Genomic DNA, 16,553 nt, shown 5'->3' with positions numbered 1-16,553 from the left:
GCTCAAAAATCTCAACAGGTTTGTCTTTAAGTGTAGGATGCTTGGACTCAAGGTTCCGAAGCAGTTTTGAGGGCTTCATTGCCTCATTAGACAGCTTGTCTCCACATATTACACACAGGGGGCTTGGAGCGTGCGAGTCATCGGTCGCAGTAAAGCTATATTTTATGTACAACTTGTCATATTTTCTGTTGAAGGAAGCTTTTTTTTGCAGTGTCGGCCTCAGCTGTCTCTGCGTTATCAATATCGTTAGGCCTTTTATGTCCCCTACCATCTCTTCCAAAGAAACTCTCAAGGGACGTTTGTTTTTCACTCAGAGTAGTCGTAGGTTAATGACCGACTGATGTCCTCGCGTGGGTAATGACCTCGCGTGCGTTCAAGTTCAACAGTGTGTGTGACAGGGAATGAGGAAAGGTGCAGTTGACTCATATCGTTTCCTTGCGGCCCGGTAGCACATGCTTTGCAGCCCGGTACTGGTCCGCGGCCCGGTTGTTGGGGACCACTGCTCTATAAGACTTGAGACTTTCTGCTATCCCTCCTCACTCTCAAGCCCAAGCAGAATAGACACATTTCAAGATTTCCTTTTGCAACATGATTTTTCCAAAGATTCACGTTTCCTTTTCAATCTAAAAATGTCGTCACTTGAAGTCAAAACATTTTCTCTGGGGCCTTGCAAAGACTTGTTCGACTGGTTCATATGATGAAAAATGTCTTCATAGTAGGCTAGTTTCTGCAGCCATTCTTCATCTTCAAAGCACTCAGCAAAACCTGGCCTACTATTTTCTTGGAAGTTCTCCTGCAATTCACCTTTCAGCTCAAACACCCAGTCGGTAAATCTTCCTCTGCTAAGCCACCGGATTTCTGTATGGAGCGGGAGATTGGTGTGTTCTTTGTCCAGGCTTTCACACAGTTTTTAAAAATCATCGCGTGAACTGGTCTTTGTTTAATATTAATAAAGTTAACTATTTTCGTATCATCATCCAGACCTTTTCGTCTCCAAGAGTTTTTGACATCAGCACCTCTCTGTGAAGAGAGCAGTGTGCTGTAACAACGTCAGGGTTTTTTTACAAGATAAATGAAATCTCTCATGGAGCCAACCATTGATGGGGCATTATCAGTACAGATGCCAACACAGTTCCTCCAAGACAGACCTTCTGAAGACAAAACATTAAATATAGCTTGGACTTTGCTTGCTTTGGGCAGCTCTTTACGACAGAAAAAGTTACCTTGAATTTCACCATCATTTACAAATTTTATAAATGCTCCAACTTGACATTTATTAGTGAAATTTGTTGACTCATCATCCTGGGTAGAGAAGCTGTTTCAGTTTATCCCATAAAACCTCCTCACCAATTCGTGAGACTTGTTATCAATACGTTGACTTATCATACTGTTTGAGAGTGGCCGCCTTCTCGCCCGAACAAAAACCATGCAAGAGCCCATTTTTGAGCTACTGTATGTGGATGATTGTGCTCTTCGTACGCACACAGAGGATGAGCTGCAGGCTGCGGTCACAGTTCGCCAAGGCTGCAAGGGCCTTCGGGTGAACAGTCAGTCTGAAGAAAACAATGATTCTCAATAAGAAGCCCGCTGGTGGTGTTTACAACCCACCTCAGATAACCATTGACAACCACCCTCTCACCACAGTTGAGCAGTTCACTGACCTGGGCAGCGTCATCTCCAGTGGTGCTACGGTAGTAAGGGACGTTGACAGTCGACTCGCAGTGCCTTCGGGCATGTCCAGAAACGTGTGTGGAAGAACCACCAGCTGCGTCTGTCCACAAAAGTCCAGGTGTACACGGCTGCCAGCATCACAACATTGTATCTGGCTCCGAAGCCTGGGCCTTGTACCGTAAGCAAATCAGGTTGCTCAAACATTTCCATCAGTGCTGTCTCCGCTCCATCAAGGGTAGCATCTGGCAGAATCGTGTCTCCAACAACGAGGTCCTGGAGAAGGCTCAACTTCCAAGTGTTGAAGCCACTTTTCTGCTCAGGCAGCTCCACTGGCCAGGCCACGTGTGACAACTCCAGGTTACCGAAAGCAGTGCTCTATGGAGAACTCTCTCAGGGAAAGAGAGATCATGGTGCCCTGTGCAAGAGGTACAATGGCCAACTTCAGCAGCAGCTCTCTCGGGTAAATATCGATGTCAACGAGTGGCAGCTGCTGGCTTGTGACAGAGACCGCTGGAGAATGCTGATCCACAGAGCAACCAAGAACTTTGAGGAATCCAGAACACCGAATGTTGAAGAGATTGGAGACGCAGAAAGGATCCTACTACCCAAGCGCCCGCATCCCAGATGTTCCCGTGTTCCTATTGCTCCAGAGTCTGCAGATCCAGAATTGGCCTCGACAGTCACCAACAATCATGCCGTCGCTCCTGAGGACTCTTCCTTCCTGATCTTCACAAGCAAAGAACCAGCCATCATTATCATTAAGTGTGAAACCTTTCCAATTTCTTGAACTGCATCTTGTCCTAGCATTTTACCCACTATAATTTTACAAGCTGGCGTTAGTCATTTCTCATCAACTGCGTGACTTTTCCTTTTCTGGGTAATAAGTTCTGCTACTAAGTAACCTGCTTCCTAGGCCCTTTCTTTTTTTTTTTACTAACTGTGACTTAATTAACAAATGCTTTACTCAGTTTTGAGACTCCAAAAGCTGTTTAAAATGATCAGCACTTTTATGAGCCATATGGTAGTGATTTGTAGTTCAGTGTCTTTTCAATTTTGCTGGAGCCATTGCTGCATTTGTAAGTTGTTTGTCGCAGACTAGGCACAATGGAATAGGACAACTTGGATCACCAGTCCTTGTAAAGCCCATTGACAAGTAGCTTTCATTGTAAAGGTGGACTTTCTTTTGTCCATTTTTGCACTAGTGCAGTGAAATGACTCGGAAGATAGTAATTCAAAAGTCACCACATTGGACCATCAGAGATGTCTGTGAAACACAGGGGTTAATAAAATATAAAAATGGGCGAGTCCATGCAATTCTCGGAAAAAGCACTTCACGCACCTCATCAGCCTACTGTCCTCCCCTCTGTGCAATACAGCTCTCACCAATTGTCAGCCTACCGTCCTCCCCTCTGTGCAATACAGCTCTCACCAATTGTCAGCCTACCGTCCTCCCCTCTGTGCAATACAGTTCTCACCAATTGTCAGCCTACCGTCCTCCCCTCTGTGCAATATAGTGCTCACCAATTGTCAGCCTACTGTCCTCCCCTCTGTGCAATACAGTGCTCACCAATTGTTAGCCTACCATCCTCCCGTCTGTGTAATACAGCACTCACCAATTGTCAGCCTACCGTCCTCCCCTCTGTGCAATACAGTGCTCACCAATTGTTAGCCTACCATCCTCCCGTCTGTGTAATACAGCACTCACCAATTGTCAGCCTACCGTCCTCCCCTCTGTGCAATACAGTTCTCACCAATTGTCAGCCTACCGTCCTCCCCTCTGTGCAATACAGTGCTCACCAATTGTCAGCCTACCGTCCTCCCCTCTGTGCAATATAGCGCTCACCAATTGTCAGCCTACCGTCCTCCCCTCTGTGCAATATAGTGCTCGCCAATTGTCAGCCTACCGTCCTCCCCTCTGTGCAATACAGTGCTCGCCATCCTCCAAGGCTGCAAATGCCTCCTCCCTGGTAATAAGAATGTTCTCCAAAACATCTCTACTTGCCTCTTATCTCTTGAGCAACCATGATTTATTTTCTCCTCAGTAAACACAGAGGAGAAATAGTCATTAAAGATCCCACCCATCTCATGTGGCTCAAGACACAGGCAGCTCTCCTGGTCCTACTTTCTAGCCACCCCTTCCCTTTATATTAAATAAGACCATAACACCATAAGATATAGGAGCAGAATTGGGCCATTTGGCCTATCAAGTTAGTTTCACCATTCCATCATGACTGATTTATTATTCCTCTCAACCCCATTCACCTGCTCTATTCTCATAACCTTTGACACCCTGACTAATCAAGAACCTATCAACCTCCACCTTAAACATACCCAGTGACTTGGCCTGCATAGCTGTTGGGTTCAACCCATCCTTTTTGTACCTTTACTGGAAGAGATCGCAATTATCCAGAAATTTGAAAACGTGCCCTCCACACCAGTTCTTCAGCCACCAATTCCATCTGCCAAATCATCCTATTCTTACCCTCACCGGTGCATGCCCTGGAGGTCTTGCTTTTCAGTTTTATACCTAACTCCCTATACTCTCTCTTCAAGACCTCCTCCTTTTTCCTCCCTACGTCGTTTGTACCATTACGTACTATGATTTCTGGCTGTTCACCCTCCCCCTTTAGAAGGCCGTGGGCTTTCGAGACATCCCTGATCCTGGCACCTGGAAGGCAATGTACCATCCATGATGTAGTTACAGAACATCTGGGGATTTTCCTTAATTTTACATGTCATACCTTCTCTTTGCTCTCCTGATTTCCCTCTTAAAAAATATTCTTAATCTTCTTATAATCATCCAGGGATTTGCTCATCCCTAAACTTGCCAGGGTTTCCCATCACCCTAACAGGAAAGTGCTGTTCCTGGGCTTTTGATATCACACTCTTAAAAGCCTCCCACTTGCCGTTGGTTCCTTTCCCTTCAAACATGCACACCCAATGGACCTCTGCTAGATCCTGCCATACTTACTGACTGCCCTTTGCCATCATACCATCGCACACAGATCTAGAAAGATTCTTCATTGCTGTTTCTGTAATAGTTTTGTTTGACCAGTCAGGGTTGTTAGCCCTGAGCTAAACTCTGAACCTGGAGGACCGGTGGACCACCCTTTGTCTGGTCTCTACCCTTTGACCTATTTGGCCAAGGTGATCCTATTAAGAGCCAATATATAAAACCCTCACTCCAGCCAGCATAGCTCTCTGGGTCAGTGAGACATGCAAGCCTCCAAACCACAGCAAGTGTGGTCTTCTTGGAGGAGATCCTGCCTAATTCCCCCAAAACTGCTCCAGTTTTGGACCCTAACCTGTAGACGGTCATATCTTATATTGCTTTTCATTTTCCTTTATGTAGTGCAGTCCACATGCAGACTCATAAAGTTAGAGCTGATGCTGGATGCGGAAAAAAGGAGACAGGCACGCTGCTGAAGGCAGACACACTGGAGGTGAACCCCACGTTCAACCAACCCCTAATGCGTGGTCGCTCCAAAGAGAAAAGCCCCAGTTGGCTCACCCTATCTTCATAAGACGTACCCTCTAGTCTGCTGAGCTGCCTGGTAAATCACCCTCTTTAAAGTTCCACATCCCTTCTATAATGAGGCAACCAGAAATGAACACAATATTCCAAGTGTCGACTAACCATGGTTTCACAGAGCTGCAACATTGCCTCATTACTCTTGAACTCAAAAGCCATATTTAACCTACTTGAATTATTTTTTAAAATGTACATCTCCCTGACTGTCCAGAGGAATTTAAAGTAGTGCCCAAGCATTTGCTACTTGGGAGCTGTCAAAGGGAGCAACAGCGTGTCCTCGGAAGCAGGGTTTTTGGATCCATTGACACTCGGAGCTGTGTGATTCAGATTCCTGCCAGCTCTTGTGGCACCAGCCCATGGGAACAATGATTTTGGCTGTAAAGAGCCCTGATGCCCCCATGCATGCTAATTGAAGACCTGTACTAAAGTGGACCTGGGTGCGGTGCTAGAAGAATGGAAGTTAGTGAATGTTTTGAGAAGGGCTGCAAAGAAAAGCCTGGAACTATAGACCAGTAAGCCTAATATCTGTGGTGGGTAAGTTTATTGCAGAGGATTCACGGACATAAGAAATACGTGCACCTGGAAAGGCAGGGTTTGATTAAGGGTAGATGGCGTAGCTTTGTGCATGGGAGATCCTGTTTTATGAACTTGAGCTTTTTTTGACAATGTGACGAAGCAGGTCCTTGTAGAAGACGGGGAAGATTTAATAAGAACTTAAAGGACATTTTTTTTTACACAGAGGGTGGTAGACATATGGAATGAGCTGTTAGACAAAGTAGTTGAGTTAGGTACAATAAGTAAAAAAGAAATATCAGTTGGACAGGGACATGGGATAGGAGAGGTTTAAAAGGTTACAGAGCAAACAGAGGCATCTTGGTTGGCTTGGACCATTTGGGCTGAAGGGCCTTTTTCTGTGCTGGGTGACTCTGAGTCTGTGACCTGAACCAGTGTGTGATCGGCCTTTGCCTTTTCCAATTTATCTGTCGCGTTCTTTATTTCCTGGGCTGTCGTTGGTCTTTATCACTCAGAAATGTTTCCTTTCCTCCCAAGGGCTATGATGTTGATATTATGGCTGTGGTGAATGACACTGTCGGCACCATGATGACTTGTGGATTTGATGACCGGCGCTGTGAAGTTGGCCTCATTATTGGTAAAAAAAAAAAAAAAATGCAGCATTTCTTGTCTTTTACTTTTGGGCTGAACCTCTCCTCCCACTGATGACTGGAGTCCATTACCCGAGCCACCAGTGGCAGCCTCCTGCCCACAGGTCTGCCATTGGCATGGGAAGTGGTCGGGCAGAACTGGGCACTTGACATGTGGTTTCTAAGAATGACACCTCAGTAATCTGAGGGTGTACTCATCACTAAGGGTGTGTGTGCTTCGTCCACCTCAGGAATCTCCGTACCCTTCACCATGTGTGCTTGCACCATCTCGTTGATGTGTGTACATGCCATCCCACTGGGGTTCCTGAGTGAACCCACTACCAGCTGTGCTCATCAACCTGTTTGAGACTGGGACAAAGACACAGGAGAACAAGCTTAACTCAGAGGTCTAGGGGGGCACAGAACATTCATTTATATGAAATGGCATATTAGCTGTGTCTGAGTTATTCACTGTCTGTCACATTCTACACCCAGGTACTGGAACTAATGCTTGTTACATGGAGGAGCTGAGACACATTGACCTGGTGGAAGGTGATGAAGGGCGTATGTGTATTAGCACAGAGTGGGGGTCGTTCGGCGATGACGGCTTGTTGGAAGACATCAGGACAGAATTTGATCGGGAGTTAGATCGTGGTTCCCTCAATCCTGGAAAACAGCTGTAAGTCTCACATTTTACGTGCTTGTTTATTAAATTAAAAGCTGCTTAAGGAACTTTACAACATTTTGTATCAGTCTTAACTTATCAGGGAGTAACTCCCATTGACGCCCATTTGTGAGGTGATGAGATGACGTTAATGAGGGATAGTAAGCTCAGTTCTGATTCTGCCTTGAGACAGTACAGACCAGACTTTACTTTGGGGCATCTTGAGATGGTATTGCTTGTGCATAAAATTCACTTTCCCTGCTTCTGCCTGATAAGAACTATTTTTAGATATTCTATTTAGAACCTTTGTGGCTGTGTGAAACTTGAAATTAAAAAAAGATTATGCAGTTGGCGAAAATTTAAAAAAAAAACACATGCTAGAAAACTAAAACAAAAGCAGAAAATGCTGGAAATACGCAGCAGGTCAGTGCACATCTGTGAGAATGAAGAAATAACGAGGAGGAATTCAGTGGGTCGAGCAGCATGTGAGAAGAGAAATGGAGTCATCGCTTCAGGTCAGAGCAACACACACACACAAAATGCTGGAGGAACTCAGCAGGCCAGGCAGCTTCTATGGAAAAGGGTACAGTCGATGTTTCAGGCCAAGACCCTTTGGCAAGACTGAGAACTTTTGTCAGAACTAATAAGGAGGTGAGCGAAGTTTGTAAAAATAATACTGTTAATACTCGGCAGCCAGGCAGTATCTATGAATGAAGAGACAGTTAATATTTCAGAGAAGGAGTTAGTTTTCATTAGAATAGAGAATTGTTTAATTTGCTCTTTTCAACTAGGGAAAAGTGTGAGGTGATTCACTTTCAAAGGTTGAATCTGAAGGCAGAATATAGGGTTTATGGCAGGATTCTTGGCAGTGTGGAGGAACAGAGAGATGTTGGGGCTCACGTAGGTTGTGCAAGTTGACAAGGTGATTAAGAAGGCATACGGTCTGTTGGCCTTCGTTAGTCGGGGCACTGAGTTCAAGAGCCACAGTTAATGTTACAGCTCTATAAAAACCCTGGTTAGACCACACTCAGAATATTGTCTTCAGTTCTGGTCACCTCATTGTAGGAAGGATGTGGAAGTTTTAGAGGAGGTGCGGAGGAGATTTATCAGCGTTCTGCCTGCATTAGGGAGCATGTCTAATGAAGGCAAGTTGAGTGAGCTAGGACTTTTCTCTTTGGAGCAAAGTAGCGTGAGAGGCGACTTGATAGAGTTGTACTTGATGATAGGAGGTGTAAATAGAGTGGATAGCAGGAGATATTTTCCAGTGTGGAAATGGCTAATACCAGGGGGCAAAATTTTAAGATGATTAGAGGAAACTATGGGGGGGGGGAATGCCAGAGTGGTGGGTGTGTGGAACACTGCCAGGGGTGGTACCAGGGCACATGCATTAGGGACACTTAAGGAATTAATAAATAGGCACATGAGTGGTAGAAAAAATGAAGGGCTATGTTGGGGGGGGGGAGGGTTAAATTGATCTTGGAGAAGGTTAAAAGGTCAGCACAACTTTGTGGGCTGAAGGGCCTGTACTGTGATGTAGTGTCCTGTGTTCCAGTTCGGATGGTTGGTTTTGTCAGTAGCACAGGAGCAAGCTGGATGCCACCAGCAGCAAAACAGATATTTCTGAACAATGAGAATAAAGAATTCTGATAACCTGATGCTGCTAGTGTCCAGCCACAGAAGAGGCTGTTGTTTGGCGGTGCCACATGGAAGCTCACTGATGTACAATTCACAGGTTTGAGAAGCTGATCAGCGGGATGTACATGGGGGAACTTGTGAGGCTCATCCTCGTAAAGATGGCAAAGGAAGGGCTGCTGTTTGAAGGAAACATCACACCAGAGCTTCTTACCAAAGGCAAATTGGAAACAAAGCATGTATCTGCTATTGAGAAGTAAGTAATAACATTGAATAATATTAATTCCATAAGACAGTCCCTTCCTAACATGTTCTTGGTTTCAGTTTTAAGCAACATGGTTAAAATCCTGAATTAATTTGTCACCTTCTAGTTCCTGACTCTTAGATCAGCTCCACGGGAGTAGGAAGCTCTCTTCCTCTTTACTAAGTGGCTGAGCTTCCAGGTCAGATGAGGTAGAGACCACATATAGGTTTGTTGGTAGGGTGCCTGAGTTGGCCCTGCTCAGATATTTAGAAGGAAATAGATAAGCTATCCATCTGATTGAGATCGGACAGCTATTGAGAGCCTTCTCTCTGACCCATTCAGATTGGACTTTGCTGCTTGGAAATTCCTTAGTGGTTGAGGCTGATGTATTTGGAGCAGATCTTCTACAAGTATAAGGTATTGGGGATATTAAGGTAGTTTTCAGAATTTAAGTGAAATGGAAAGTGTTTAATGAAATGAAACACAAGTCCTGGGCAATGTAGTTGCATATTTCATCTGGTATTTTGGAATTTTTAAACAAATATATTTCCAGATGGTTTTCTAGTTCCCCAACTCTTCAGGTGATCCTGTGGCCTGCTTTTGATTTGCAGAAGCAAAGGAGGTTTGGCGAAGGCCAGGGAAATTCTGATGCGCCTGGGGCTGGAGCCCTCAGAGGAGGATTGCATTGCTGTCCAGCACGTTTGTACAATCGTTTCCTTCCGCTCGGCCAACCTGTGCGCTGCCGCTCTCGGGGCCATCCTGAATCGCCTTAAAGACAACAAGGGGGTGCCACGGCTGCGGACCACCGTGGGCATGGACGGATCGCTGTATAAGATGCACCCACAGTAAGTCTCCGCCCTTGCGTCACGCAGTTCTTAAACTGGTCTGCCGCTCCTAAATGGGATGCAAGTGTCAGGTGCCAGAACCCATCTGCTTCAGAGGGGTTGTCTGGTCTCAGTAGACCTCAGCTGCCAAGTTTAAGGATTGAAAGCCAATTAGCAGAAATCTGATTTACTAACTGTTTATGCCAGTAGTCTGTGGACATTGTACCCAGACAGAATGGGAACTATAGTAATTGGCTGAGGTTATTTTTGTGGATTTTGTGTCCGTGTAACCATCCAGTACTCACTGCTTTTGTCTGGTGGAATTATTCTTCTTAGTGGGCAAAGATTTTATAATTTCTGTCATTAATATGTTTTGCTTCACTTTATAAATAGACTAATCTGTATAAATAAAACAGGCTCCATGCATATAACTAGTTATTCACAAATACAAGGGCAAATCCATTTTGCACATCCATTGATCCATTATCCAGTAGTCAAGAATCAGTTCGACTTTTTTTGTCAACTTTTCCCTTCTCAGCAGTTAGTGCTGATGACTTCCCTGCATTGTCCAATGACAGAGGAGCTTTTGTGGCTCCAGCAACTCAGCCAGGGCAGGACCAGAGCATATTTCAACCTCAGCTTTGTTCCTACAGCTTTTACCCCTTCTAACCAAAATGCTTCCTCACTGGTCAAGCACAGCACAATTGTAGAGACCGTTCTAAACCCAGAAACCTTCAACACAGCATGCAGAAACAGCCAAGTAGCAAACGTACCCGGACTAAGGGTGTTCCTAACAGTAAGATTCCATTTGTGAAACAGCTCGAACTGAACTGAGAAAAGAGCACATCAAACACGCTACACGGCTGTACAACTGCACGGGCCTAAACCCAAGCAATGGCAGAATCAATAAGGCGGTCAATCCTTCACAAATTTGAATAACCTGTTAAATTAATTTTATCCTTCCTAGTCGTTTATGAGTATCAACGTGATGTAGTATTACAGCTGGTCTATAGAAAAGAAATATTGATTTATCAGTTGACTAATTCCAAAGCTCTTTTGAGGAATGGCATAGGAATTCTGTTATTTGGAGTATTGTGTATAGTTCTGCTCACCCCGTATTTGGAAGGATGGAGCCTCTTTGGAGAGGGTGCAGAGGAGACTCGCCAGGATGCTGCCTGGAATAGAGAGTGACAAGGAGATGTTGGACGAGCTTGGGTTGTTTTCTCTGGGCCGTCAGAGGTTGAGGGGCACTCCAATAGGACTTTACAAAGTTATGAGATGCATTGATAGGGTAGGTAGTCAGTCATTTTCCTAGAGTAGAGTTGTCTAATACTAGAGCACGTGGCGTTAAGGTGAGAAGGGAAAGTTTTTAAGGAAGGTGTATGGAGTAAGTTTTCTTTAGGCAGTGCTAGGTTCCTAGAGCCAGGGGTCGTGGTGGATGCAGACACAATAGTGGTAGTTAAGAGGCATTTCGGCAGAAATTGGAGGGATATGGATCACATACAAGAAGATGGATTTGGTTTGATTTGGCACCACGATCAGCACAGATGTGTTGGGCCGAAGCGCCTGTTCCCATGCTGTACGGAGGGAGGAGGAGAGTGAGAGAGCACTGCAGCAGCAATATGGCCCTCCAGCACAACAAGTCCCTGCCAGCCGTGGTGCGCACCCGTCTATTCCCAATCTCCTGCCTTCAGCCCACCTTCCTCTAAACCCCTCCACCAGACGGACCTGTCCAAGAGCTACTTGTAGCTGCCTCTAGCAGCCTGCTCCATATACTCACCACCCTCGGTGTGATACAGTTGCTCCTCAAGGCCCTTTGAAATATTTTGACTTGCCCTAAATCTGTGTCCTCTAATTTTGGACTCCCCCACCCTGGGGGAAAAGACTGTGACCATTCACCATACCTATGCCTCTCATGATTTTATAAACCTCTCTAAGATAACTCCTCATTTTCCTGTGCTCCAAGGAATAAAAAGACGTGTATGTATGTGTGTGTGTGTGTGTTCTTTTTAATCACTTGCCTCAAAGCAAAAGGTGGATTTTGACCTGTAGATATCTCGTGTCTCCAAATTTCATTGCTTAATGCTGTATTTTTCAGTGTTCTGTGACTGAAAGTTAATTTTACTTTTCTGGAGCGAAACCAGGATGGAAAGTTTCTGGGTTGCTTCACGTCTTTCCAGCTGTTCGACCAGGCACTTCCAGGCTGGAGTTACCTTCGTGCCTCTGACGCGGTTTCCTTTTCAGGGTGCGATGGATGACATCATTTCCCTGTCTGGAGCCTTGCAGGGGAACTGGACCATGTCCCAGGAGCGACCATCATTGGACACTCCCGGGACACCCTGGTCTTCCCAGCAGCACTAGCCTGGGACCCCTCTCAGGTAAGTCTGTAGCTACCTTTCAACCTCTGGGTGGCCCACCCCCACACACTGTTCTGATCTCCATCCTGATCCCAGGTACTCTGAAGCCCAGACCCCGGTTCCACAAACTGCTGTCCCATTCATTCAACGAGGCCCAGGCATGCCTCAATCCTCCATCCTCAGTATTTACTAAGTCCCAGCCCTGACCTTTGCCCCCCCCAAAGTCCTAGCTCAGTGACCTGTTCAGGCCCTCAAAAGATGCCCCAATCTTCCCACAGTGTGAACTCCCTGACCATGTCAGGGTACACACCTTCAGTTTCTTTTTGTCCCTCACTGTTTGATACAACACAGTGAAGTGTGATCCCCTTCTCCCTCCCCTGCAGAGCACGGGCCTACTCCTCTCGACTCCAGCCTCACAGCACATAATCAGTCAAGAGAATTTTGTCACACCCATTCTTCTGTGCCAAACAGCTTGGACACCAGTAAAGTTCGTAGCATGAATCCCATTGAACTATTCCTGGCATCCTGCTCCAAAGCCGAACTGTTGACATCTTAGCTCCTGAAATATCCTCAGAAGTATTTACTGGGACTTTCTAGGATAGGAATAGCTTGTCAGTCAGTGGAAGTAATTGCCTGTCAGACTGAACACGGTGTTCAAAAATGACTGATTCCTCCCTCGCACTGTGCAAAACATTTACTTGTATCTGGTTAATAATCTAGAATCTCTGATTGTCCTCAACAAGATTGCAAGTATCTTGACTGGAGTACTGTCACTGTATAATAAATCCTGTCTCTGGAATGGTGTTCCATTTAGAACTATTGTGAAACAAATGAGCTTAGAAATGCTGGGAAGGAGCAGGACAGGCCTTAACTGACCAAACAAGCCCCTGACGAGCTTGCATGATAACCATGGTTTTGAACTATTATTTTCAGCAGGTACCTGGTGTGGCTCAGCACAGGAACCAAAACTGGACCCTGCACTGTGTAAATTTACCAGGGCGGCTCCACGCATCTTCCATTTGTTATGAGGGTAATCTTCCACTCCTCTGCTGTGCAGGAGAGTTCCTACGGTCTGTCGTCTCTTGCAGGTTTGCCAGGCGCCTCCAGAAGACGGTGAGACGCCTGGTTCCTGACTGTGATGTCCGATTCCTGCTTTCGGAGAGCGGCAGTGGGAAAGGGGCTGCCATGGTGACCGCGGTGGCTGAGAGGCTGGTGTCACAGCGCAAGGAAATGGACAAGACGTTGGCAAGCTTTACACTCACACAAGATCAGTTGTGTGAGGTGAAGAAGAGAATGAGGAAGGAGATGGAGTTGGGTTTACAGAAGAAAACTCATGACACCGCCACTGTGAAAATGTTACCAACCTTTGTTCGTAGCACCCCAGATGGGACAGGTACCAAGTTACATGTTAATCTCTCGGGGCTGTCTGAGCTACGCATCTCCTGTTGAACTGCTAGCTGAGTACAAGTGTGAAGCTAGTGCCAAGTTTCAGCAGCTGCTTTAAAGAGCTGAGGAGAAGAGTGTTCCCACTCTCTGTATCTGTTTACGGTTGAGTGGGGTAAAGAGAGAAATCGCCATGAAACAGTAAAGTTGAATGAGTTGGTCAAGTCATAAACACCTATTGACCTTTGAAACTCCAGTAACACCTTGGTGATGTTCCCGAGGCTGCTCAGTTTTGTTGCCTGTGTTCCTGGAGACTTTAAAAGTGAGAACACTAGCACAGTGATATAATTTCTGTGCTCCAGGAAGAGATGGAGATAGCAGTTCGTGCAGCTTGGTTTTGTGCACTCTGATGCAATTAAACTAACACAAGGGGGCATAATTTTCAGCTGAATAGAGGAAAGTATTGGTGGGGGAGATTGTTGGGTGTGGTGGTAAAGGCAGATGTATTAGGGACATTTTAGAGACTCTGAGAAAGGCACATGGATTAAAGTTAAATGGAGGGAAGGGTGAGACTGATGGAAGAGTAGGTTTATAAGGTCAACACAAGATCATGGTGTAGTGCCCTAAGTTCAAACATCTCTAATCCTTATGAGTGAGTCAGAGAAACCACCACTGGAGATTCTGGAAATGGGTACTGACAATATGCTACAGGGTCGAGCGTACCAACACAAGTTCATAGGGTTTATCACCCTCATTATTTTTATGCAGCTGCCTCTATTCGCTTTATAAAGGAAATGCCATTGTTAAAATAATCAAAAAGTACAAGATGCAGACACTCCTGATATCGCCCACACACTTCATCCCTGGCAGCAATTCATCCAAGTTGTGAGGCCTTGAGGCGGATATTTCTACCGTACTCAGACTCCCAGTGAGCCTCCCCACAAACAATATCAGCAGCATTAATGGATGCCATAATAAACAGCAGTAATAAAAATGTTATACTGTGTTTATCCATCTAGCTGATGATTATCGTAGAGTCTTACTAAAAGTCTTGGTGTATGCTTGAACCTGAGGTAGAAGTTTTCCACACATAACAGTGCATGAAGTTTCACAACAACTCTCTATCCAAATTACACCGGCATTTCTATACACCTAACACCTTGCATACGAGTGCACGCAGGGACTTAGGCATATCAGATATGCAGGTGACAGTATGTTTCTGCTGTATCCCCAGGAGAAACTGGGTCACATTTTTCTGCTTTAGAAACCTAGGTGTCTTTTTTTTACATTCACCATTCACAGTGGCAACAGCATTGAGGTGTCTTCTGTCTGGCACTGCAGTGTTGGATACCATAGGCAGGAATGCAAGCTGCCACTGTGATTGTGGGTGAGGTGTACTGAGATTTCTTGATTTTATTATGGTGGCTCTTGTCTACTCAATTATATTCCCACTTACAGCTTTCTAACACCACCTGTCTTCGTGACATGCTCTGGGGCATTTGGTCCCTTCATTCATTAGTGGCAGAGCGCTTTTGAAAATTGTGAACGTTTGGTAATGTGCCGCATTTAAATTAACTCTGTGTGTTTTTGCAGCTTGCCTGCAAGAACCAAACCAAAAAGGTTTACGGAGTGGTAAAGCTGCTGGCTTGGCCCCAGTGACCCAGGTTCAGTCCTTCAGTCCTGACCTCTGTTGCTGAGTTTGTACATTCTCTGTCGCTATGTGGGTTCAATAGCAAGAGGGTAAAGAGAGGGTGTGCCCACATATCCCATCTTTCAAAAGCCTTACAGGGAAGTTGCACTCCAACCATATAAAGCATTGGTCGGTGCTGTTCTGGTCACTATCTTTCAGGAAGGATATGATTGTGCTGGAGATGATGCAGGCGAGATTCCCCAGGACAGGATGGTACCTGGGACGGTGTGTTTTCATTCTGAGGAGAGGCTGCGGTGGATAGATCTGTTTTCTGTGGAGTAGAGCAGGTCAAGAGGAAAGCCGATTGAGGATATAAAATAATGAGGCATGTAGATAGGGCAGACTATTGGAGTTGTTTCCAGTATCAAAGATTAATAAAGCTGGAGGAGAGAGATTTAAGGTAAAGCGTAAAATAGTTAAAGGCGATTGGAGGGGGATGTTTTCCACACACAGGGTGGTCTGTACCTGGGATACAGTGCTGGTGAGATTGGAGGAAGCAGAGTTGTTAACAAAATGTAAACAGTGTTGATGAGCAATGGAATCAGCTAAGCTTTGAAGACCATAAGACAGGAGCAGAGTGAGTCCTTTTGGCCCATTGGGTCTGCTCCTCCATTCCACTGTGGCTAATTTATTATCCCCCTCCACCCCATTCTCCTGCTTTCTCTCCATAACCTTTGATGCCCTGATTAATCTGTCAACTTCCACCTTAAATATACCCAATTCATCTGGAGATGAATTCCATAGATTCACACCCTCTGGCTAAAGGAAATTTTCCTTATCTCTGTTCTAAATGGACATCCCTCAAATCTGAGGCTGTGCCCTCTGGTCCTAGACTGCCCCACTATAGGAAACATCCTCTCCATATCCACTTTATCCAAACCTTTCAATATTTGATAAGTTTCTATGAGATCCTCCCTCATTCTTCTAAACTCCAGCAAGTACATGCCCAGAGCTCCTTGTATGTTAACCCTTTCATTCCTGGGATCATTCTTGTGAACTTCCCCTGGACCCTGTCCAATAGCAACACACCTTTCTAAGGTAAGGGGCCTAAAACTGCTCACAATACTCGTGTGGTCTGGCCAATGCCTTATTAAGCCTCAACATCACATCCTTGCTTTTGTATTCTAGTCCTCTCAAAATTAATGCTAACATTGCATTTGCCTTCCTTACCACCGACTCAACCTGCAAGTCAACTTATAGGGAATCTGCGTGAGCACTCCCAAGTCCCTCTGCACCTCTGATTTTTGAATTTTCTCTGCATTTAGAAATTAGTCCACACCTTTATTCCTTGTGCCAAAGTGCACGATCATGCACTTTCCTACATTATAGGCCACCTGTCACTTCTTTGCCCATACGTCCTTCTGCAGACACCCCACTTCCTCAACACTATCTGCCCCTCCACCTACCTTTGTAT

The 16,553-nt window shown here is 45.4% G+C and overlaps 1 protein-coding gene across 2 annotated transcripts in view; it reads left to right on the top strand.

Annotated features, from left to right (window-relative positions):
• Positions 1 to 16,553, top strand: part of hk1 (hexokinase 1) — a 77,752-nt gene that overhangs the window by 31,651 nt on the left and 29,548 nt on the right. Inside the window, exons 6-11 of one of the 2 annotated variants that reach the window (XM_072239131.1) lie at positions 6,254 to 6,353; positions 6,841 to 7,024; positions 8,742 to 8,897; positions 9,497 to 9,730; positions 11,954 to 12,087; positions 13,155 to 13,281. In XM_072239131.1, the coding sequence (XP_072095232.1) occupies positions 6,254 to 6,353; positions 6,841 to 7,024; positions 8,742 to 8,897; positions 9,497 to 9,730; positions 11,954 to 12,087; positions 13,155 to 13,183 (837 nt within the window). In that variant the 3' untranslated portion in view covers positions 13,184 to 13,281. Of the gene's footprint in view, positions 1 to 6,253; positions 6,354 to 6,840; positions 7,025 to 8,741; positions 8,898 to 9,496; positions 9,731 to 11,953; positions 12,088 to 13,154; positions 13,460 to 16,553 lie in introns of those variants that run through there. The other variant, XM_072239130.1, reaches the window with a different exon arrangement.

This window comes from Mobula birostris, chromosome 21 (assembly GCF_030028105.1).
Source record: "Mobula birostris isolate sMobBir1 chromosome 21, sMobBir1.hap1, whole genome shotgun sequence".
NCBI classification, from domain to species: Eukaryota; Metazoa; Chordata; class Chondrichthyes; order Myliobatiformes; family Myliobatidae; genus Mobula; species Mobula birostris.
Note: the sequence above shows the minus strand (reverse complement) of the source record. Positions and strands in the feature narration are given on the sequence as shown.